The sequence below is a fragment of the Primulina eburnea genome, chromosome 4 (genome assembly GCF_022965805.1).
Source record: "Primulina eburnea isolate SZY01 chromosome 4, ASM2296580v1, whole genome shotgun sequence".
Taxonomy (NCBI): Eukaryota; Viridiplantae; Streptophyta; class Magnoliopsida; order Lamiales; family Gesneriaceae; genus Primulina; species Primulina eburnea.
This window is the reverse complement of record NC_133104.1, coordinates 42,286,939-42,309,625: the sequence shown is the minus strand read 5'-3', so window position 1 is coordinate 42,309,625 and position 22,687 is coordinate 42,286,939. Positions and strand designations below refer to the sequence as shown.

Sequence of the window (22,687 nt, the reverse complement as noted above, 5' to 3'; positions counted from 1 at the left end):
TTTATATAAAAAAAAAATTACAAAAATTTATAAAAATCTATGTTTGTAGATCTATTAAATAATAAATTCTATAAAAAAATCAACAAAAATATATCCAATCAACGAAAATCTTTCATTTTAAAAAATAAATCATCCAGAGTTCATATCACTTCATTTGTGACTACTGAGGTGACTATCATAATAATATAATCTATATATCAGAATTGAAATTATGTTAAACTTTTGCTATTTTTTGTCTGTTTACTGGGATCGCAGCTAAGGATTTTGCTTCGTGTTCTGGTTACCACGATTTGCTAGATTGCGCAGCTTCGTTAACGAAATCTTAACCGCCACATGCTTCGCCACCTCCGCACGCGCCGCCGTCCCCGTTACGGAACTCACATTTGCGCTTTGATCGCGGCAGTGCTTCTCCTCCTATCCGTCTCCCTACTTCACAGCCGCCTCGCGTTTTTCAACTCACACTCCCCTAATCACCCACATCAGCTCCCCCTCGATTCCACTTTTTCTTATGACCCCCTCCTCAACGATCTTGATAACGACTCCCTCAGCTCATCCAATCCCAGCGATGACCGCATTGACGAGTTCGACGACGCCGCTTCTGAGAACACCGACGATATCCTCACCGAAGAAGAAGACGACGACTCCCTTCAGAATCAAAATCCCGCCATTTCCTCCCCCGACTACTTTTTTGATCCCGTCAACGGCGTTGTGCGGAGAGTTTACAATAGACGCTCAATTGATGACTGGGAAGATTATGTTCCCTTCAATTTGAAACTCGCATCAGATTTAGGATTTGAGACTGACAAGTCTGAGATCGCGTTTGGGTCGGATGATATCTTGGTGGACGAGAAATTGCGTAAGAAATTGAGTGAAGTGAGGAAATTTGAAGATGCCTTATTGTTGAAGGGGTCAGTGTTGAGGGACGGGTGGGGTGAATGGTTTGATAAGAAAGCAGACTTTTTACGGAGGGATCGAATGTTCAAATCCAATATTGAGGTATTGAATCCGTTGAATAATCCAATTTTACAAGATCCGGATGGAGCGGGGGTAACTGGATTGACAAAAGGTGATAAAGTTGTACAAAAGCATGTTTTCTACGAGTTCAAGAGAACCCCATTCTTGATCAAGAAGCCATTGACGATTTCTGGATCTGAACATGCAAATATCCGACGGAAGGGTGAAAATGTTGATATTCAAACCAAGAGGACCGAGAGGAAAACTTTAAATAATGATTATATTCGTAAAAGGACGAGTGCCGTTGGTTTGGGTAAAGAGCTATATGCAGATGGAAAGAGATGGGGTTACTATCCAGGGTTGGATGGGAGTCTATCGTTTGTGAACTTTTTGGACGCATTCTTCCGAAGAGCAAAATGTAAGATGAGAGTCTTTATGGCGTGGAATTCACCACCATGGATGTTTGGTGTTCGACAGCGGAGGGCGTTGGAGAGCATTCTCTATCATCACAGACATGCATGTATAGTTGTGTTCTCTGAAACGATAGAGCTCAATTTCTTCAGTGAATTTGTCGAACATGGGTAATCTCTTGTTAGTTTCAATCATTGCCATTTGTGATAAGATAATTAATTACCCGTATTTACTTCTTCCAATGGCAGGAAATTCTTGTGTTGAGTGGTGCGTACAAATGAAAGAAACTATGTTGTTTTTTTAACCCCAAAATGTCTGTTTTTTGCATCTCTGTTTCACCATCAGAGTCTTATATAGCATTATTGTTTGCATATTTGTTTTGGTCAAGTAAAACTTCGGACTTTGGATTCTCTAAATATAAATTATAGGAACTGAATGCCTGCATTAAAGGTTGTTGCCTTGTCCAGTTATAAAATGGCTGTTGTGATGCCAAATCTCGATGAGCTGCTGAAAGATACACCAACTCACATATTTGCCTCTGTCTGGCAAGAATGGAAGAATTCGAAGAATTACCCTACTCACTATAGCGAACTTATCAGACTCGCTGCTCTTTACAAGTAAGCAATTGAAAATTTGAAAATATATATTTACAGACGTGTGAATTCAAACACAATATGTGTTTGGTTGTTTGTTCTCTGGTAATTTATTAGTCATGAGTAAGAAATAAGCCATGAAAGTTACGTGGAAATACTTGGTGTTTTCATTGCCAAAGACCAATTTGTAAATTTAAAAGAACAAATATTCATTGTCACAACTATTTATTTATTTATCACCGGAGGGATCAGAAATTCTTGTGTGGCTTTTCCAGGGATCACAATTGGTCATTACTAATCCTTTTCATGTGATCTCTAGATATGGTGGATTTTATCTTGATTCTGACATCATCGTGTTGAAGCCATTATCTGAACTCAATAACACTGTTGGACTGGAGAATGAGCCTGCTGAAAAAACTTTAAATGGCGCAGTGATGTCATTTAGAAAGAACAGGTGATAACAAATTTTGCATCTTCTCTCGAGTTTTGTTAAATGTCAGTGGCACTCCTAAAGTAACTGAAATTCCTCCTTACATGGTGCATTTTACCTGTTGCATGGTACATTGTTTATATTGTTGGGCATTTTTGCTTCCTTTATTATCTTAATTTGCACTTTTGTTTTTTTTTATGCTGATTATGGTTGTTGACATAGTATACTGGGCAATATATAGAATGCAACATCTGAACTCAAGCTTTTATTCCCCATTTTATGAACACGAAGGGGTGAACTTTGCTAGAGGAATGTATAGTACAGGTCAATATTTAGCTATGCTGTCAGGTTTTTTTTATCGGTAAATAAAATTCATTGATCGAAGGTTTTAATTACAAATACTCCAGGCATCCCTGGGCAAATCGAAGCAGAGTCAAACTAGAAAGCAGTAACAAGCATAGCTACTCGGGCATACCCAAACCGAATAGAACCACAGAACTCCAATTAATTTAAGAAACTGATGGAAGTCATCAGGTTGTGCACATATCAGGAGAATGCTCAAGAAAATTCCACTAGATGCATAACTGGGGCTTAAGAGCGCAAATAATAAAATAGAAAACATGCTGGGGTGATTAGGGGTTTTTTGGGGTCCTAGCTGATGAAATTGATGGATGAGACGTCCATGCCCTTGAATAAAACGGAGAACAGGGAATGGATCCTCATGCCTAATGGCATATAGCATGTTATATTTTGAAAAGGTTGAAGGCAAATCTGAAATATCGAGAGTCAGGATTGTTTATATATTGTTTGTATCTATGTGGATGCCAATCCAGTAAATGATCTATGTCCTTTCATGCAGTCCTTTTATTATGGAATGCTTGACAGAGTTTTATGCATCATATGACGATACCCTGTTGCGATGGAATGGAGCTGATCTTCTAACCAGAGTAGCCAAGAACTTTTCGAGCAATAAAGATATCGTTGATACGGAGAAAGAGCTCCTATTGCAACCCTCTTTTATTTTCTTCCCAATTAGTGAAAGTACGATTTTGAGGTATGCTGCATAAAGCATTTCGTTGGTTTGTCCTACTCCCCTTCTTTTGTAGTTTCTTGTTTTTCATAAAATAAAAGCACGTGTCATATCTTTTACATCGATTTCTATAAAACCAAGCACGCAAGGCATGCTTGTTTTAAGAAAAAAAATGGAAAAGAAAACCAATGTAAAAGATAGGACAAATCTTTTAGAAATCTGAATTTATGTTGTTGAATAGATTCATCATTATTTCTCAACATTTGTTGGCATGGCAGGTACTTCAGTGCACCAGCAACAAATGCCCAACAACTTGAACAAGATGCCCTCTTCAAGAAAATTCTAAATGAATCAACGACTGTTCATTTCTGGAACAGTGTAACTTCTTCTTTGATCCCAGAGCCCGGGAGCCTAATATCTAGGCTTCTTAACGAGTTCTGTATCATGTGCTCCGATGTGTTATAATGTATAGTGCGCGCACGTGTATAGCAAAACATATATCTCGAAAATTTTGAGTTGGGCATATTTTGAAACATATCGGAGACGATCTATCATTACGGAGGCAAGCATGTTAATTTTTTTTTATGCAGTTCGTTAAGATTTTCGTTGGCCCTTGCCCCTCTGATATTATGTATTTTAAAATTTTAATTGTTGGGAATTAAGTTTGATGTAGGATAAAAAAGTAATCCCGACTCAGTGTGAAGCAGCGTTGATAATCTATAACTCCGTGCGCTGGTGAACTCACCTGCTATTTATTCAAGCAACCAACACGATAATCTTTCGATCTGAAATCAGTTTTAATATAATATACGTTTGGAATTTTTATAATAGTTAAATCTAAAAACATCTTCATAAAAAATATAAAAAAAAAAATCTGTAACACATCACTAAAACTACGTTATATCCCATTTCAGGAGGAAAAAAAAAAACAGGAACTACGTCGTATCCAATTTCAGGAGGAAAAAAAAAACAGGAACTACGTTGTGTCTGTTGATACAGACCAAAATGTTGGTCGAGACTTCCCTTTCTCCGTTCATGCAAAAGAATAAAGTAGGTTAATCAAGTCTCTCTATCAGAAAATCATGATTATATTGGATAGAAGAGAGAGGGAGAGAGGGAAGAATCAAGGGGGACATGCGTCACGGAAGCGTACCTGAAGTTGGGCGGATGGCAAACTGGTTTGAATCTTTGTACCCTAAAAATCTAAAAATATGTATTCAACTTAAGAGATCTGATCATTTTTAATTATTTTTATAGAATTTAAAAGTCTAGAGATATTCAAGAATTTTATATATTCCGTAGAAGTATAGTGAATTCAAAATAATCTTTTCTAAAATTTTAAAAGTAAATATATATTCAACATTGATTTTTAAAAACTTTACAAAATTTTAAAAGTATTCAAAATGTTAATAAAGTTTTAGAGAATGTTTGGTTAAACTTATTTAAAATAGATCATAAGTTCTTACATCTTATAAGTTGTCTAAAAACTTATAAGCTGCGAAGTCTTATTTTAAAAGTAAGTTATTGAACTGTTTGGATAAATTTATTTTAAACAATTTAAATATATTAACGTGTTTTACATTATAAAATTGTCAAAATTACCAAATTTGATATAATATTATGAGTTAATATAAATAGTTATCTATATATAAATAGTTTATATTTAATATTTTTAAAAATAAATTTATTTTATATTTAGAAAAATTTATGTTCTTTTGAAGAAAAATATTTAATATTATTTTTAATGAGTGTAAAAAAATGTTGATTAAAAAAATTGAAAATAATTTACTCAATAAAATAACAACACTTATGTTTTTTATATCCTAACAAAAAGATGTAACAAAACTTCATTTTAAATTTGATATAAAAAAAACAAAGTGATAAAGTGATTATTTATGAAATGATGATAAAATAGAGATTTAAGAAATAATGATATTTTGGAGAAGTGAAATATAAAAAAAAAATTATGAAAAAAATGTGAGGTATCCCAAGTTTTTTTTTTAAAAAAAAACTTATTTTGATATTTTATAAGTTATTCGAAACTTTTTTTTTACCAATCAGATTATGAAAATAACTTATGAGTTGTGTTTTAGAGCTTATAAATCCCGTCAAACACCATCTTAATAACTCAATTAAATTTATTAGCATACAAACATTAAAGTATAAAGTATAACTATAATTTTTCAAAAAATGTCTTTTGCCTAACTCAAAAATTTGAATGTATTTTTATGTCTTTCTCTCCTCACCTTTCTATCTCACTCTCTATAGTTTTTTTTTTTTTAAATAAAAAACATCTCATTATATAAACTAATTAATTATGTCTTTTCATTTTCATATATTTTTCGAATTTTTCCCATATTATAGAAAGTAATAATAATTTTTTAATAAATAAATTTTAAACTATTTATTAAATTTTTGAATAAAAAATATTTTTTAATATGATAAAAAAATTTATTTTATTTATTTTTAGTATCAATAAGTTATCATTTTTTTTAATTTTAAAATTACATTTACACAATAATAAATAATGTTTTGAATTATATATATATATAAGTGTTATTTTCAAACGAAATGATGTAAAATAATTATTAGTTCAAACAATCAACGAAATATAATAATATATCATTAAAGTTACAAATCCATATATATGAAAAAGTTTATAAATATATATAAAATTATTACAAAAAAATCTGAAGTATTTTTATTCGCGAATCTATAAGATTACTATATTCAATAAAAGTATTTCAAATCCACAAAATCTATCGTTTTTAAAAAGTAATTAAAGTCAAATGGTTCTGAATTTCGTTTTGCCCGTTCCACCGTACCAGCCAGGTTGATACAAGGTTCTGCCAAGGTACAAATAGTCATTTTTATGGCGTCCTGCCTTGTCTGTCTTGGTCTGGGCAGCGGAATCCTACGCCACCACCAATCACTCAGAACACTTGCCAATGGCCTCTTTTATCTCTATGCTGCCAGACGTTTTTGCCACTTCCCCAGTCCAAACGTTAGCTGCTCTCAGTCTTCATCAACTTCGACAGTCAAAAGAGTCTGCTCCTGGGTTTGCCAATCATACTACACTCAACAGGCAAAAACGTCCCTATTCAATTCGACACATTTCATGCTGAGTTTGCCTATAAACTCAGAATATTTGACCCGAGAACAGGCAATCACCGTGGTGGCCTCATTGGCTGACGAGGCAGGCTCCATGGTGGCATTGAGCTTCTTTTACTGGGCCATTGGGTTTACTAAATTTAGGCACTTTATGAGGTTTTACATTGTTTCAGTTACTTGCTTGATTAAAAATGGAAACTTTGAGAGAGCCCATGAAGTTTTGCGTTGTATGCTGAGGAATTTCGGTGAGGCAGGGATGTTGAAGGAAGCTGCTGACATGGTTCTTGAAATGCAGAGCCAGGGCCTGGTTTTGAGTGCCCACACATTGAATTGTGTCTTAAGCTCAGTCAACGAGATGGGTTGTGTTGAGATTGCTGAGAATGTGTTTGCTGAAATGTGTCAGAGGGGCGTGAGACCTGATCCCTGTAGTTTTAAGTCCATGATCGTGGCGTATTGTCGAAACAAGAGAGTTTCTGGTGTTGATAGATGGTTGAATGCAATGTTTAGTAGAGGATTTATTGTGGACAACGCCACTTGTAGTTTGATTATCAGCGTGTTTTGTGAAATGGGTTCCGTGAATAGAGCATCATGGGTCTTTAATAAGCTGGTTGAGATGGGATTCAAACCAAATGTTATTAATTATACATGTTTAATTAATGGGTTGAGCAACAGGGGCAGCATAAAGCAAGCATTTGAATTACTGGAGGAGATGGTTGGGAGTGGCTTGAAGCCAAATGTATATACTCATACTACATTGATTTATGGTCTTTGTAAGAAAGGTTGGATTGATAAAGCATTTAGGCTTTTCTTGAAACTTGTTAGGAGCGATAATCACAAGCCAAATGTGCACACATATACAACCATGATTGCCGGATACTGTAAAGAGGAAAAGTTGAACCGTGCAGAGATGTTGCTAGTCAAAATGCAGGAACAGGGATTGTTGCCTAACTTGAAAACATATACTACCCTTATTGATGGTCATTCTAAGGAGGGAAATTTCTACCGAGCATATGAATTGATGGACAAAATGAGTGAAGAGGGTTTAACTCCTAATAGTATCACGTATAATGCTGTTATTCATGGCCTCTGTAAGAAAGGACATGTTAAGGAGGCTTATCGGTTGCTCAAAAGAATCAATCAGATTGGATTCTCTGCTGATAAATTTACTTACACCATTCTTATTTCTGAGAGCTGCAAGGTAGATGATACTAGAAGAGCTTTGGCACTTGTAAATAAGATGATCAAATATGGCATTCCTCTTGATATGCATACTTACACAACTTTGATCTCAGCATTTTCTAGGCAAAGGAAAATAAGAGAATGTGAAAAAATATTTGATGATGCTATAAAAATGGGCCATATCCCAACCACACAAACATACACGTCTATGATTTGTGGGTATTGTCGAGATAATAATACTGACATGGCTAGAAAAAATTTCCATTGGATGTCGGACAATGGATGTGTACCTGATAGTTTTACTTATGGGGCATTAATAAGCGGCCTTTGCAAGGAATCCATGTTGGATGAGGCTAGAACACTTTTTGATGAAATGGTAGACAAAGGTCTATCTCCATGTGAAGTTACTCGGATAACAATAGCTTATGAGTTTTGCAAGAAAAATGAATTTTCAACCACAATGATCTTGCTAGGAAGATTAGACAAAAAGCCATGGGTGCGCACCATTAGTACCTTGATCAGAAAGCTCTGCAGTGAAAGTAAAGCAGAGATGGCTGCACAGTTTTTTGATAAACTGTTGGATGTAAACCAAATTGTTGATCGTGTAACACTGGCAGCATTTATGAATGCATGTTATGACAGTAACAATTATGCACTCATTGCTGATATGTCCGAGAAGATAAGAAAGGAGAAAAGGTTAAATCCTTTGTTTTTGTTTGAATGATGTTTTTACTGGCAAAAATTTTGGAAGACAAGTAATCTACTATAAGCATGAATGTATGTCTTTGCTCCAATTATTCATTATACTGTATGCCAACAATCACTTCCTTTCCTTCCTTGCTGGGCAAATTATGGTCCCTTTATATTGTGAAAATATAGCTACAGTCTATTTTTGGTAACCACAATGAAGGGCCTAATTTCTGAAGTTTTATTTTTTGCAGGGTCTCTGTGGCATAGGAAGGATGTGATTGGCGAATTTGGTTCAGGGCAGCATATGGGTGATTTAGCCATTTGAAATGCTTGTTGCAACGGACAACAGCAAACAGTGGGGTATATGCAGTCATCACAACAGAACAACAGCAAGCAGAACTTATATATGTCTTGCATGGTGGCGATTCATATATATCGGATCTTGTTCCCAGGTATTAATCCTATTGTCTCTGTGCCTCGTAGAGATAAGTGACCCTGAGTTTGTTAAAACTGTTACTTGTATTAGTATTAAATTCATGCTCGGGTACTGGTAGTTTGATATCTTTTTTTGAGCTGCATGAAAATTCTTGAAAACAGACTTAATAATCTAACTCTTATGCATTTTACATAGGAAGTCAGGAATTTTGAGTAATATCGTTAGAAGCCAGATAGAAAATATGCAGGTTGGTGTCCTCACAAATCAACTTGTGGCAGCTGGTGTTGATCGCCGAAGTCAATAAATATTCCATCTTCACCAGGGGAAATTTAGATGCGCAAGATGCTACATCATTTAAATAGCATTATTTGCGCTCTCACACGATCTTGCCGAGAGATGGGATAAATCCGGGTAAGTGGATTCATGTTTGTTTGATTATTATCCCCGAATCATATGCTAAAATAATTTTCTATTCTAACATATTCTTTAGGGCATTGAGTAGAGGTTGGAATTTGAAGTGTTTGTAAACTTGCTGTGGAGATATGTGGGCGACGAGTTCGGTCCATGTTAGAAACAATTTGGTTTGAAACTGATTGTACAGTCATGACCTGATCCAGTTTTATGATTTTCTTGTTAATTTATATTTTGATGGATTAAGTCTTCCTTTGCAAGGTAATGCCATGAGATTTTCTTCTGACATTGACCTCGGTTATTGGCTGGAAAAACAAGATATAGTGAGATACCTTTTGAAATAATCAATTGTCGACAATTCGACGATATTTTGAGGCAGTCAACTCGTGCGAAATATAATGTAAAATATTAGATTAGAGTTAGTCTTGTTTTGGGGTATCAGTGACTGACTAACTGAGTTTGGCCATTTCTGCCTATGTTTGTATCACAACATTAGTTGTCTAACTCGTGAGGATGCAACACGTTGAAAAGTTTGAACCTTTTTATGTCGATTTTCAAGTGATCGGTATTGGAAAAAATTTAGAAAGTGAAGATGTTTTTGAGAACTTGTGTTGTGAGTTTGCATTTGAAACTTTAAATGTTAAAACTGAGTTTGAGCTAAATTTTATTTGTTTAAGAAGTCATTGATAGCGTGTGTGTTAGAATTGTGAGGTGATCTTTCTTCGGAAGAAAACAGAGGCAAAAACAGAATAGGTGAAAATCGTTAATGTGAACTTTTTGAAAACAGGTTCATTTAGAAAGAGAGAACAATGTACTACCCAAAATTTATTGATCAAAATATATATTATTTTAGTATAACATTTTCTGAAGATGCCAGAAAGTTAAGGAATAATTATATAATCAAAATAAAGATGACAAATGTTCTTTAAAATAAACATGACAAATTATTGTATTGGATTCTTTTTAGCGTATATCGAACTTGGTAGAGATTTGGATAAATTGAGTACCATTGGGTAAAATCAGAACTAAAAATATGTTTTTTCAATGATAATTTATTTCATAGATATACAAAATTTAAAGTGGATATCTGTAATGATTCGTGTTAAATATATGTCATTTGGCAATAATTAAGATTAATTATTTTAAGTTAAGGGATTTAAAATAATTAAGTCAAATAATTAAATTGTGTGTTTAAAATATGTATTAGAAAATTTCGGTTTATAGACAATATTAAAATGTATATTTAAATTTTATAGCACACAAGAGTTGAAATTTGAAATAATATAGACCGAGTCAAATTTCAAATCTCGAAAACATAAAAGATGAACACACGTATAATATTAATATATATATATATATATATATATTATATAATATTAATCATCATCCTTACCATCTGAAAACCTCAACTTTTCCCGTAACAAAGCTTCAAACCACCGCGTCTCTTTGACCGCCGATTGCAGCCGTCCCGGTGACCGAAAATTAAAGTAAATATATGGTTAGAAAGCTCTCGACGAGAGCTACGTTTTGGTACGCATATTGAAGTGTTTCTCGACATTTTTCAAAAACCAGTCGGAAACCCGTCGCCCGTTTCTTCGTTAAATCGTTGCCGTACGTAGCCGGAGTTCGGAAATCGATTGAGGGCTTTTGTTCTCTGGGTCATAGGCTTCGTTTTGGTATATATATTGAGGTATAAATTATGATTCCAGAAATTGTTTAAGGGTTGCTCCATTTTTTGGTTAAATGTGATATCAATATTGATATTGATTATATTTTTGGATGTAGGTACAAACTTTGAGTTGAGTCGAGGTATCGATCAAATTTTAGAAATCTGTTAGCGATTTTCAGAATATGTAATTAAAGATTTTGAAGTATTGAGATGAATAAATCGAGTATCAGCTAGTTCGATGATTTGCGACGAATTAAAATAGAAATAATTGATTTAGGTATTTTAGTTAAATATTGGAATTTTAAGAATTTAAAATACCTAAATTGTTGAAATTGGATTTTTAGTGAATTTGAATGGTTGTGAGATTTTTATATGATAATAAGACCATTTAAATTAATATTCAAGTGATTTGTTTGAGTTGGCATTTCCAGGACTTTCTTGACGATTTAAGTTACTGGTAAATTAGTTGAGGTACGTAGAGATCAGTTATTTTCACGATGTCTGACAGAGGCATCTGATGATCCTGTGTATGATTTATTTGCTATTTGCTGATTTATGTGATATTATATGCTGACTCGCATATTATCAGTTGGTAATTGATGTGCAAAATAAAATAAAATATTTCTTTGGTTCACACACATTTTATTTTCGTTAGACACATCAATACCACTGAACATATCATATTGAGCCTATCTGTTATTGAGATCCAGTTATATTTCGGTTGAGATCCGTTATATATATGATATGATATGGTGTTCTGGAGATGTTTGGCTACCTTGATTCGGTCCGGCTTAGGTAGTTGCTGGCTTCGAGGCTGGGCCATATCTCAGGCACGGTCCGCTGAGTCGTGGACCAGCTCAAGCATATATGTATGATTGTTGATATCGATCATTTGACTCCTGATATCCTGATATCTTGCACCTATTCATGCATTGCATTCATGCATGGCATCATTGCATTTCTATGTCATATATCGTGGTTTCTTGATGTCTCGTACTGAGGTATGCTGACCCCCGAGAGGGGCTGTCGTGTCTTTTGTGTGTGGACATGACAGGTGGTACAGGTGGTTCGACCTCAGGCGCTCGAGAGGAAGGCTCAGGAAGTACCAGAGCTCCTTGAGAGTGGCTCAGTTGTATTTAGGTATTGCGTGGTGTTGCTATCTCCCAGATATTATATGTATATATTTGGAGGATTGTATTATGGTATTATCGAGCCTTGTCGGTTATATGATATTTTGGTTTGTATATGTCATGATCGTGTCTGGCTGACACATGTTTACGTTGTTGTGTTTATTGAGGGCATATGTTGTGTATTTTGAGTATTTGATTTTCTGGTATGTCCTATTTACGCGAAGGTCATACCAAAATTTTTATAGGCCCAAACGCAAATTTTTAACTCACTTTTCCGTTGTTTAGTGATTAATCAAGATTGCATGTTAATAAATCGTGATTAGGATAACGGCCCTCACAATATCTTTATTACTTTTTTAGTTTTTACAATTATTAGATTTATTTGATATTTTTCGATACATATTACATAAATTGTCATATTTTGAGTTTATACAATACTCTATAAATCAGATTAATCAATTAAACTACACTCGATACGTTCGTTCAGAGGTAGACAGAAAATTTGCGGTGGCAGCAGTATAGGTGGGGTGCAGGCGGGGAGACACACCATGCCGCAGCAGTTTCTCGTGTCACTTATGCCGCCGACTTGTGCTATCACTACTGCTACCGCTCTTTCAAAACAGGTAATCTTCTCTCTATCTTCTTCATCGCGCTGATTGATGTTACTGCGTCAGCGGTGGTTTCCTGTCTTGAATTTCTGAAATTTCGAACGAAGAGAAACAAGATTGTTGGAGCACCAGATCATGATCACTCTATTCACAAGCATCCTCAAGTGAAGTTGTTCAAATACTTTGCTCCGCCGCTAATCGCTACCGTCTTCGCCTTATCCCCTTTCTCAATGCCCGACATTTCAGCCTCACCCCATGGTAAACCAGTAAATTACGTTCTTTTTCTTCAATATATTTGCTCTTCATACTAAATTCTTGGAGGCCAGGACCTGCATTGTGCTGTCATTATTATTTCAATGGTCGAGCCAGTTTAGCTACAATTAAAAGCTTTTTCCCAATTTGTAGTTTGTTATCTTTTTTACCCATGTTTTTTTTTAATCGCTTGTGTATTGTATGTATCTAGCAACTGAATTGAACCACCCTTGTTCTGTTCACTGAATAGATTTTATGCTACCTTAGCATAAAATTATCTACAACATATTTATCTAAGAGCTATGAAAGAGAAATTCAGTTGATGTTATTGGAAAGTTTTTGCTTATAATGTCCTACAAAATTTGTTCTAGGACCGGGTCTGGATTGGAAGATTATCGAGAACTGTCAAGTTTTGTAGTTCTTAGTCTATGCTTGCTCTTTCAACTTATGTTTTTTCTTTAATGCAGTGGCACTTGGGCAAACTTTGGATGCTCAGAAATCTGGTACCTTGTTCGCCGAGCTTGCATAGGATGCCATGACGGTGGAGGAAACATTATCCAGCCCGTGAGTTTATCTTCTGATAACACTCTAAATCTCAGCAAAATAAGACTTAGTTAACTCTAGTCATCTTTCCAGGGTGCAACACTCTTCTTGAAAGACCTACAAAGGTAATACAGGATTCAACAAGCCCTCGCATTTCGTTTTTGTTATTTCTCGCCATTAATACAAGATTCATACATTGATTGATATAGTTTAATCTTCATTCATTTTTGATGTCAATCTGCCTTCTGTAATTCCAGGCCTCTAGTTTGTTATTTAAAATTTCTGTATAATATTAATGATCTCAATTGTTGAGTAATCCTTCTGTATCAAAACAAGAAACAATTGGTGAAGTGTTTGGTGGAGTGCAGAAATGGAGTTGATACAGAAGAGGAAATATATCGCGTAACATACTTCGGAAAGGGAAGAATGCCAGTAAGTTTCACAGTGAGAAAGACATATTAATAGATGCTTTGTAGAATTGAGGATTGAACTTCATGTCCTCTTCATCATGTAGGGCTTTGGTGAGAACTGCACACCCCGGGGTCAGTGCACATTTGGACCACGTCTACAAGAAGATGAGATCAAACTGTTGGCTGAATTTGTGAAATCGCAGGCTGATCAAAACTGGCCTACCATTGAATATAATGGAGATTAGTTCTTCTATGGAAGTGAGATTGGTTTGAGTAGCATCATGCAAACTCATTTTACATGATAATTGCATACTTCACTCTTTTTTCTCCTAAAGGATTACATTTTTAATTGATTTGGCTATCCTCTTTATCTTCATGTGATGACGGTAAGACTTTGGATCTTTGTTTGTTTTTGTTTTTGTGACGGGCTGCTACCCTTTGGAGTAAATATTGCTAGCAAGCCTTGAGCATGTAGCAAGCTTTGTGCGACATGCTCGACAATGAAAATAGTTACACTATTAATAAACGAAGTCAGTTGGAAAATTGATTAGGCCAGAAAGGGTCATATGATGGGATGATCTTCTCCGAGGGTAACCTGTTTTTCTTGATGGATTATCCCGGCCTACTTTCTCCGTGATTTTCAAGGTAATTTATAAACACGATAGATAAGCATTACAACAGATTAGTTCTGCTACACATGTATTTACAAATTTATTAATATATCAGCAAATTAAATTTAAATAATTTAATGTATTTATGTAAAAATCTAGTCAATTAACTCGAATTAAATTGACAGGCACACTACTTACTTCAGAAATAATATAAATAAATAAATTATTATTTTTATTACAAATGCTTTCATTTATAGAGGCGAATTGAATCTTTTCACTTCGAAGAGAAAAGGTTGGGAAACCCAGAAGAAGCTAGAAGAAGCTTGTGTCCCTGACCATTTAAATATTAAGGTACAGTTTGGTAGATATGATATGATATAATGATAAATCAAGGATGAATATAATAATAAGATAATATGTTGAATGTTTGGTATGATTTTAACAAGAGTGATTTAATTTATATATTGAATTGTAACGACAAAATTAACTTCATCACAAAAACTTATATTTAGTTGTTATCAAGATCTTGTAATTACATATCTCAATTCTTAAATTATATATATATTTATATATACACACACATATATTTATATATACACACACATGTATGTATTTAATAAACATTTAACATTAATTTAAATGTATTTAAATTAGGGATAATTAAGTTATTTGTAATGTATTTTATCATTACATTAAAATTATCACACCTCTTACAAATGATGATTTATCTTTCTCAAATTTATTTATCAAGGACTCATGATATTATCATGAATTTTTAAAAAAATATCAAACATTGGATAATAGGAATTATCTATCAATCACATCCTTATCCCATGTATCAAACAATGCCACGAACATTCTTAATCTCATTGATTAACCCAAATTTCAAAATTATTAAATTAATTTTTATATTAAATTACAAAAGTCAAAGACAAACCCGATCCAGCAACCGTAGCTGAACAGACGGACACAGAATCTGGCGGTAGAAATGGCAAGATACCTTTCAGTCTCATCTTCATTCTCGCTCATTTCTCACAAACCCACGTTGAGGAGATTCAGAGCTATTTCGCAGCCTCGAAGGGTGTTCTGCGCAAAGGCTGTTTCATCGGAGGTTCCCAATCAAAAACATTTCCGTAAAGTGGGTGTAGAATCAACGGCCGCCGTTCCTTTTGATCAGCTTCTTCATGTTGTTCAAACTGCCGCTGAGACTGGTGCCCAGGTTTGATAGCTTTCTCCCTTCTTGTGCAATGAATGGTGATTGTATTTGTAGGATTCATGTATTTTGCTTTAGGAAAAAATACGAAGCCAGTATATTAAATGATTTTCAAATATGACATCTATTTTAGAAAGCAATTCAAATTATTATGTGTAAGAAACTATTAAATTGTACGTGATGATATCTACATTTGTTTGAATGCGTTCTATTAATCTTTGAATGCCATAACCTTCGTTTCGTCGCAGGTCGTAATGGATGCTGTGAATAAGCCTCGAAATATCACCTACAAGGGACTCACTGATCTGGTGACCGAGTAAGCTCTATCCTGTTGACCCGATAAAGATGTCTCAATTAATCCTCGTGCTTTGTTATCTGACAGTTTTGGGATCATGACGTGGAGGGATATTTTGGGCCTGTTATATTTATAAATTATTAATAACTCTTGAATGACTGGTGGAAAAAAAAAGTAAGTTGAAGTGAAGATTCTTACCGGCTATTTGAGATGGCTTGGTAATTTTGTTGTCCTTTAATTTGTGTCTTGTTTGGGATTTGTTTCAGTAAAACATTATCTTGACTTTGCCCAATGATATATTCTCATTCATACTTTTATCATTTTCTTCCCCTTTTCAGTTGTAACATGTCTAACTGTTGTGAAACTAGATATCGACTGCTTAATATTTAAAGGTTAACAGTTTGCCCGTGCTTGCTCTCATAATATTAGTTCACTCCAATGCTTCTTTATTTTGTTATTATTGTTTAAATACTCTGCAGTACCGATAAAATGAGTGAGGCTGCTATTCTAGATGTGGTGCGAAAAAACTTCCAAGATCACTTAATTCTCGGGGAAGAGGGAGGTCTCATTGGGGATTCATCTTCTGATTATCTTTGGTGCATTGATCCCTTAGGTATGGGTGGTTTAACCATTAATCTTGTCTGGAACAACTCTCTCTCCTGTGTTTACCAAGTTCCGCGGTTCTAGAGGAACTTGAATTTATTTCCATGTCTAGCTCTTCAAAACTATTAAAGTGGTGATATTGATACTGCAAATTATGGAGACTTTCAAAAATTAATCGGTGTTTCTTGAGTAGCCAATGTTTTTAAAATTAAGCTGCCGAGTATAGTGAATTGCTTGATGACTAAAACTCAACAAAAAGTGGGGATACTTATATGCCACCCAGAAGCATCAACCATGTATCTGATGTTGTGAGCAAACTTATTGAACGAGGAAAATTAGGTTGAAATATGATGGTGGTGTTGTGATTGTGTTTGACCTAGAAGTGCTAGTGGCTGTGATGTTTTTTCATGAAGGCCGATGAGAAATGCCTTTAGACCCTTAGGTACTGGTCATTTGTTCACTGTTTTTGTTGAGATGTATGCCTGTGGTTATTGTGGTCTTCTGTTTGCTAACTTACTTTTAACGGTGAAAAATATTAGTGACCTCTTCTTCTTTCTTGTGTAGATGGGACCACAAATTTTGCTCATGGCTATCCTAGCTTTGCCGTCTCTGTGGGTGTCTTGTTCAAAGGAAGACCCGCTGCCGCTACAGTGGTATCTGATGCTCATGGTTAATTTTTTTTTTTCAAATTACATAGATTTTAATGAGAAGACAGATGTCATGGGTTGTAAAACAATTAGCTACTGAGAGCGTCATGCTCATAAAGACTTTCACCTGATCCATAGACACATTTGCATGTACCATGAGTTACAACAAGAAATTGATGTGTCGTCTCATTTTTTGTAATTAAGAGATTGTTAGTTGAAAGTAAACATCACAGATATTTTTGCATTAAAATATGATGAATTATCGAACTTTAGTGAATACTTATCCTTATTGTATTGAATAGTAAAGAAACATGGAAGAAATCAGAAAGGACAGGGGAGCATAATTGAAAGCACTGGTTATATAGTTGAATTTACTGACATAGCAGGTGTAGGGGTGTAAAATAACATTATGTCCTAAGTCATGTCACGTCGTCGCACAACAGAACTGGAACGGAACTCGGACTTAAGAATTTGTGTTCCTCTGCATGATGTGTTGGCGCCCGAGTTTATAGCCAGCTGTTCTATTTAAACAATTATGTATATTGTCGTATAGCAGCTAGCACTAAGTTCCTACCACTGTAAAATACAGTTTGGAGTTTAAAGTTAACAAACCGAATGATGGAAACAATAACATGTAGACACTATATCCCTTGTCTAGCACGAGTATAAAGAATTTTCCTTAAACAACAACCGATATTGTTGCTTAAAAATTCTATGGTGCATAGTAATTTGATAATGTAAGTTGTAATTTTTTTGTATCTGCATTCCTGACTCGATTTGAGTGTTTTTGAGGTCGTGAGTAACAAGGTTGTGTCTTTTCCATGACCATAATGTTTTCAGTGTTGTACTTATAGGTAGAGTTTGTCGGTGGACCTAAATGTTGGAATACTCGGACTTTTTCTGCTGCTGCAGGTAAGTCTTAGATTCTTAAATATTTTAAGACACACAAGAACTTATGACATACATTCATATAACATCAGTCATGAAATTCCAGGTAAAGGTGCATTCTGCAACGGTGACAAAATTTACGCAAGTCAAACGGATAAGGTGAGTCATCACACAGTAGGAACAAATGTCTTAATTCACTGAATATTTTTCCTCTTTTGGGTAAGGGAACACAATTTTGCTAGTGAGTGCTGATGTTTGATTTGTTTAGAGCTAACACTCATGTCAAGTAGAATGTTGTGCCACTCAATAGTCAATGAATAAGGAATGATTCAAATGAGAGCTTACCGGTGGATATGAGCTATTTATTATTATTAATTTTTCGACAGCATGTCAATTATGTAATACAGTTATGATGGTTTCCCCATCCTGGTAGCTATCCGTGCATACCAAAAGTTGTTATTGGGAGACAATTTTGAATTGCTTTATAGGCCACATGACCTTCTTAAACATTTTTTCATCTTTGGTTGGGTGAAATGGATTTTCTTTTCATTCTCTGAAAATCCTTTAACTTATACAAGGTCGAACAAGCGCTTCTTGTTACTGGGTTCGGATATGAACACGACGATGCCTGGGCAACCAATATAGAGTTATTCAAGGAATTCACCGATATTAGTCGGGTAAAACCATTCTTTTTTTAGTTTTTCATGGAATTTAAACCGTTAAGTTTTGTGTTATAATTGGTCAAAACTTTTATCCAATAGAGATTTCTTTGGCGAAGCTCCTGAATTACCTTACCATTTCATTTTTTAATTCGATATGTAGGGTGTGAGAAGGCTTGGCGCAGCATCAGTTGACATGTGTCATGTAGCTCTGGGGATTGTTGAAGCCTATTGGGAGTATCGGCTTAAACCATGGGATATGGCTGCTGGTGTTCTGGTAATATTTCACTCATTCAAACATATTCAATTCCATATGTTTTTCACTTAGGTAATCATCTGTTTGGTGTCTTTGGCTCATGGTTTGGTGTGTGAGTATGTTGAGACATGTTTATAGGAGGGGCCTTTTGTATGAGCAGCATCCCTCTGCTTGCTCAACAGAAATGGTGTTCTTGTGCGGGAGAATTAAGTAAAAGTATATCTTTGTGTTTTTTTTGTGATGTATTTGATAGAAGCAATTGATAAACCCTTGTATGATCAATGATACACAGTTAATTTGGATATCCTTTTACATTCTTATTTTCTTACATTCCGTTCACAAGATATTTCAGTTACTGTGATTTTTTTTATCTATTTGATGCATTTTTGAGCAGATAGTTGAAGAGGCTGGGGGGACAGTTTCTTGCATGGATGGGTGCAATTTTTCCGTTTTTGATAGATCTGTCTTGGTATCCAATGGAATCCTTCATGCTAAGGTCGCATCATTATTCTTTGTGATTTTGTTCACCCTTGTAAAATGAACAAATGGATATAATATGTTTTTGACATTCCATCAACTTGAAATGGAATGCAGCTTCTTGAGAGAATTGGTCCAGCAACAGAGAAATTGAAGATCAAAGGCATTGATTTTTCACTCTGGTACAAGCCTGAAAATTACTGCACACAACTCTGAGAGCTACGTTCTCTTTTCATGTTCCAACAAGAGAGATACACTTCAGGTCAACATCACTATTATTTATTCTTTTGGTTTGTTGCTATTTGATTTTTATTTTGCTAGTAGAAACATCAGCCATTGTCTACTTTATCCTACCTACTCCGATGTACTACGATTAACTGACGCAGAGATAAACTCTCTTTGTTAACATTATGAACACTTGCATTTTGAGGTTGTATTATTAATGTCCAATTTTAGTATTCCTACTGTCATGACTATCTTTTATATTGACATAGTTATAAATGGAAACATACGGTCGGAGCAATCACTTTGGGCGCCATCTATGCATAGTTGCTATTAAATTCCAACACTTGATAGGTTGGTTGCTGCACTTTTAACTCTCCTGTTCCAATAAATGAACACCTACGGTAAAACTGGGTGACTCTAGAAGTTCTCTTCAATACAGACGAAAGGGGATCAAATTCATTGGACTTTAAGAGGCATCAAACTAATAACTTCAATTTTCCATAGGTTTGGTTCCGTGTTTCCCTTTTACTTTTGGAGGATGGAACAGGTGGAGTAGGATTCAGGAGAACACATATAAGTTATTTTTGATACTGTAACTTCATGTATGAAAGTATGGAACATGTGTTATTCAAAAGTTATTTATAAGTACTGATGTTCCTGAATTCATGTCTTTGGCTGGATGCTAACTCCTTTCATTAATAGCCCTCTCTTCCATTGTTCTCCTTCGTATTCATATAGAGAAAATTCCATTTCCCCCACCTTCTCGGCAGAGGCTTTAATTTCTCCTGCTGGGATTTGTATCCATCTTCCTCTTGGCTTTTCCATCAGATTTTCTGTGTGTTCTTGTGTGCTTCGATCTGGTAAAGTGAGTCTAAGATTCACAGGAACTTCCCATCCATAAACAGGTTAATTTAACTTCCCAATGAAAATAATTTCGTATGTAATTCCGGGTGAAAGGCTAGCAATCTGAAATCTTCCATGTACCTCTAGCCAGCAGACAGTAAGCAGTTCGGCAGCCGCAATAGTCACATTACTGTAAAAATATAAGTAGTATTAGACGTCCGATTTTATATTGCACCCATCCTCGTGTAGTAACGACTTAAAGTAAAACCTTTACAAGTTGTTCAAGTAGATATGAACACGTGGTGTTCTAAATAATACTACAAGTGATTTTGCCTTGTAGAAACCCTAGTCGAATGTCTGTTATGCACTTCTGAACAGGGGTGATTACCCATATTGCTGCTATTCTGAGATGGCAATGGCTAACTATTTTGATATTCGTCAAATATTTGATATATAGACTGCCATTTTTCTTTTGCAGAAGTTTCATTCATCATTCTTTCCTGAAGAAAACGACCTTCATGACGTTGTTCACTTGTCAACCCACTAATGTTGTGATTACCTGGACTCTTGGACCAAAGGCCAGTTCCAGAAGCGACTATCTTCTGCCCACGTTATTGAGAGATCTTGAGCAAACAACATGAAGCAGTTGTTGTTAGTCTCCTTGTCGACCCAGTATTTCTGCGAACAACAGAAATGCTGTGTAAGAACTAGAAAAAAAAAGGCTACTCACTGTTCTTACTGCTACAAATTTTTATTTTCCGTTGCTGACATTCATGGTTGGTTACTTAATGTTGCAATTAAAAATGCATGCGGTTTTATTTTCCCAGAAGCATGGTGCAGGCACTTCTACTCGTTAGTCCTGCTCATAATCTTGATACGGTGTTGTGACAATGATACTAAAATTATACCATATTTTCATATTTCTTTCTTGAATTTTTTTTTCTGATTTAATGGGCATGTATGCATGCTTGTTTTGTATACAAATATTAATCGAAATTGATCACATATATTAGACAGAAATGGTTCACTTGCCTTCCTGTTTTGATTCAAGGATATGCCTGCATAAAGCTGATCGTGCAGCTGCTGCACGTTTGTTGTTTATTTTTCAATTGGTGAGTCGGCTTCTTTCAATATACCTTCCCAGTTATGAGGCAGTGGCACTTGTGTTGTAGCAGAGCTAGTAGCTTTAGCATCAATGTTATATGTGATAGGTGAGTTTGTTGTTTCTGTTTCTTTATTTGGGTCTGAAGCCTCATCTTTGTCTTGTGATGACCCTGCCCCCATATTGCCAAAGATGACGAATCCACCCCCTTAAATGTTTCTATTACCAGAAATCCCGTTTTATAGTCGTTGACGTGTACTGTGTACATAGATGTGAAAAATACTTGCGGTTGAGATTGATGAAAAATAGGTGCCAATCGCACTGATAAAAGCTTTCAAGCGTCATCTTCCACTCATCTCCACCCTGTTCGACGCAACTGTCTGCGGATGAAAAGCAAATATCTATGATACTGATTTTGGAATCTGATGCATGGACGGACAGATGTGGGATTTTGTCGGGTTTCCATAAGGTGACGATCGACCTTAAGTTTACAATTAGGAGGCACTTCAGCATATCTGTTGTAAATCCACTACAGTCACAGTGCATTGACGTTTGTCATCTATTTCACGGTAATTTCAATCCCCTCCTCAGTCACAACAGTCGTAGGATGCTGAGTATTATTTCTTACTTATATTTGAAGAGTGCGTATTAAGTAGTCTCTCACGTACTCGTTGGCCTTGGGAGCTGCAGGTATATTCCAGTATCGGTGATCTCTACCCCAAAACAATAGTAATGAAGATGGAAGGAATATGGTTTCTGTCTTCAATGGGAAAAAGGAAAGACGAAAGAACGAAGGAAATGACTTTGGAATATGAAAAAGAAAGGCTGCAGCAATCATCCATTGCAATCAAATATTATATTTCAAAACAATCAAATATTAGCTCATTAATTTTACATAATTAAAAAAATAAATTGATTGATGAATCAAGGAACTAGCGTTTATCACATGATAATATAGATTCTGAAGCATAAAGCCAAAATTGGGTGCTTGACAAACTAATGTCATCTAGC

General features: G+C 35.1%; 4 protein-coding genes and 1 pseudogene across 5 annotated transcripts; 4 read left to right on the top strand and 1 right to left on the bottom strand.

Annotated features, from left to right (window-relative positions):
- Positions 1-200: 200 nt before the first annotated feature.
- On the top strand, positions 201-4,021 carry LOC140829155 (uncharacterized protein At4g19900). The gene is made up of 5 exons (XM_073192176.1): positions 201-1,535; positions 1,833-1,982; positions 2,278-2,412; positions 3,248-3,442; positions 3,697-4,021. The coding sequence occupies exons 1-5, from the start codon at positions 334-336 to the stop codon at positions 3,881-3,883; spliced, it is 1,869 nt and encodes a 622-aa protein (XP_073048277.1). The 5' UTR covers positions 201-333; the 3' UTR covers positions 3,884-4,021.
- A 2,198-nt stretch (positions 4,022-6,219) lies between these two features.
- On the top strand, positions 6,220-9,659 carry LOC140829154 (uncharacterized). Its single transcript, XM_073192175.1, has 4 exons — positions 6,220-8,404; positions 8,650-8,850; positions 9,030-9,245; positions 9,325-9,659. The coding sequence occupies exons 1-2, from the start codon at positions 6,291-6,293 to the stop codon at positions 8,663-8,665; spliced, it is 2,130 nt and encodes a 709-aa protein (XP_073048276.1). The 5' UTR covers positions 6,220-6,290; the 3' UTR covers positions 8,666-8,850; positions 9,030-9,245; positions 9,325-9,659.
- Positions 9,660-10,636: 977 nt separating this feature from the next.
- On the top strand, positions 10,637-14,233 carry LOC140829153 (cytochrome c6, chloroplastic). Its single transcript, XM_073192174.1, is given in 9 exon segments — positions 10,637-10,959; positions 11,969-12,054; positions 12,532-12,667; positions 12,760-12,910; positions 13,372-13,416; positions 13,419-13,468; positions 13,541-13,572; positions 13,816-13,879; positions 13,962-14,233. Coding segments are annotated over 9 exon segments (720 nt in total). The 5' UTR covers positions 10,637-10,944; the 3' UTR covers positions 14,103-14,233.
- A 1,122-nt stretch (positions 14,234-15,355) lies between these two features.
- LOC140829151 (phosphatase IMPL1, chloroplastic) lies at positions 15,356-21,494 on the top strand. 2 transcript variants are annotated; one of them, XM_073192172.1, is made up of 11 exons: positions 15,364-15,687; positions 15,930-15,997; positions 16,456-16,589; positions 17,144-17,232; positions 18,081-18,138; positions 18,221-18,273; positions 18,693-18,791; positions 18,937-19,050; positions 19,424-19,525; positions 19,624-19,768; positions 21,053-21,494. In XM_073192172.1, the coding sequence occupies exons 1-10, from the start codon at positions 15,457-15,459 to the stop codon at positions 19,720-19,722; spliced, it is 1,047 nt and encodes a 348-aa protein (XP_073048273.1). In that variant the 5' UTR covers positions 15,364-15,456; the 3' UTR covers positions 19,723-19,768; positions 21,053-21,494. The 2 variants fall into 2 exon arrangements, with proteins under 2 accessions (XP_073048274.1, XP_073048273.1); XM_073192173.1 differs by lacking the exon at positions 19,624-19,768 and having other exon boundaries at positions 15,356-15,687.
- LOC140829152 (lectin-like) lies at positions 20,325-21,858 on the bottom strand (annotated as a pseudogene).
- Positions 21,859-22,687: the final 829 nt, after the last annotated feature.

What these genes read in the sequence shown, in the direction of transcription:
- LOC140829155 (XM_073192176.1), top strand. Translation starts at nt 334, where the DNA reads ATGCTTCGCCACCTCCGCACGCGCCGCCGTCCCCGTTACGGAACTCAC. An exon ending in AGACTCGCTGCTCTTTACAA is followed by an intron (nt 1,983 to 2,277) that starts GTAAGCAATTGA and finishes TGTGATCTCTAG; the next exon opens with ATATGGTGGATTTTATCTTG. An exon ending in ATGTCATTTAGAAAGAACAG is followed by an intron (nt 2,413 to 3,247) that starts GTGATAACAAAT and finishes CCTTTCATGCAG; the next exon opens with TCCTTTTATTATGGAATGCT.
- LOC140829154 (XM_073192175.1), top strand. Translation starts at nt 6,291, where the DNA reads ATGGCGTCCTGCCTTGTCTGTCTTGGTCTGGGCAGCGGAATCCTACGC.
- LOC140829151 (XM_073192172.1), top strand. Translation starts at nt 15,457, where the DNA reads ATGGCAAGATACCTTTCAGTCTCATCTTCATTCTCGCTCATTTCTCAC. An exon ending in CCGCTGAGACTGGTGCCCAG is followed by an intron (nt 15,688 to 15,929) that starts GTTTGATAGCTT and finishes GTTTCGTCGCAG; the next exon opens with GTCGTAATGGATGCTGTGAA. An exon ending in CTCACTGATCTGGTGACCGA is followed by an intron (nt 15,998 to 16,455) that starts GTAAGCTCTATC and finishes AATACTCTGCAG; the next exon opens with TACCGATAAAATGAGTGAGG.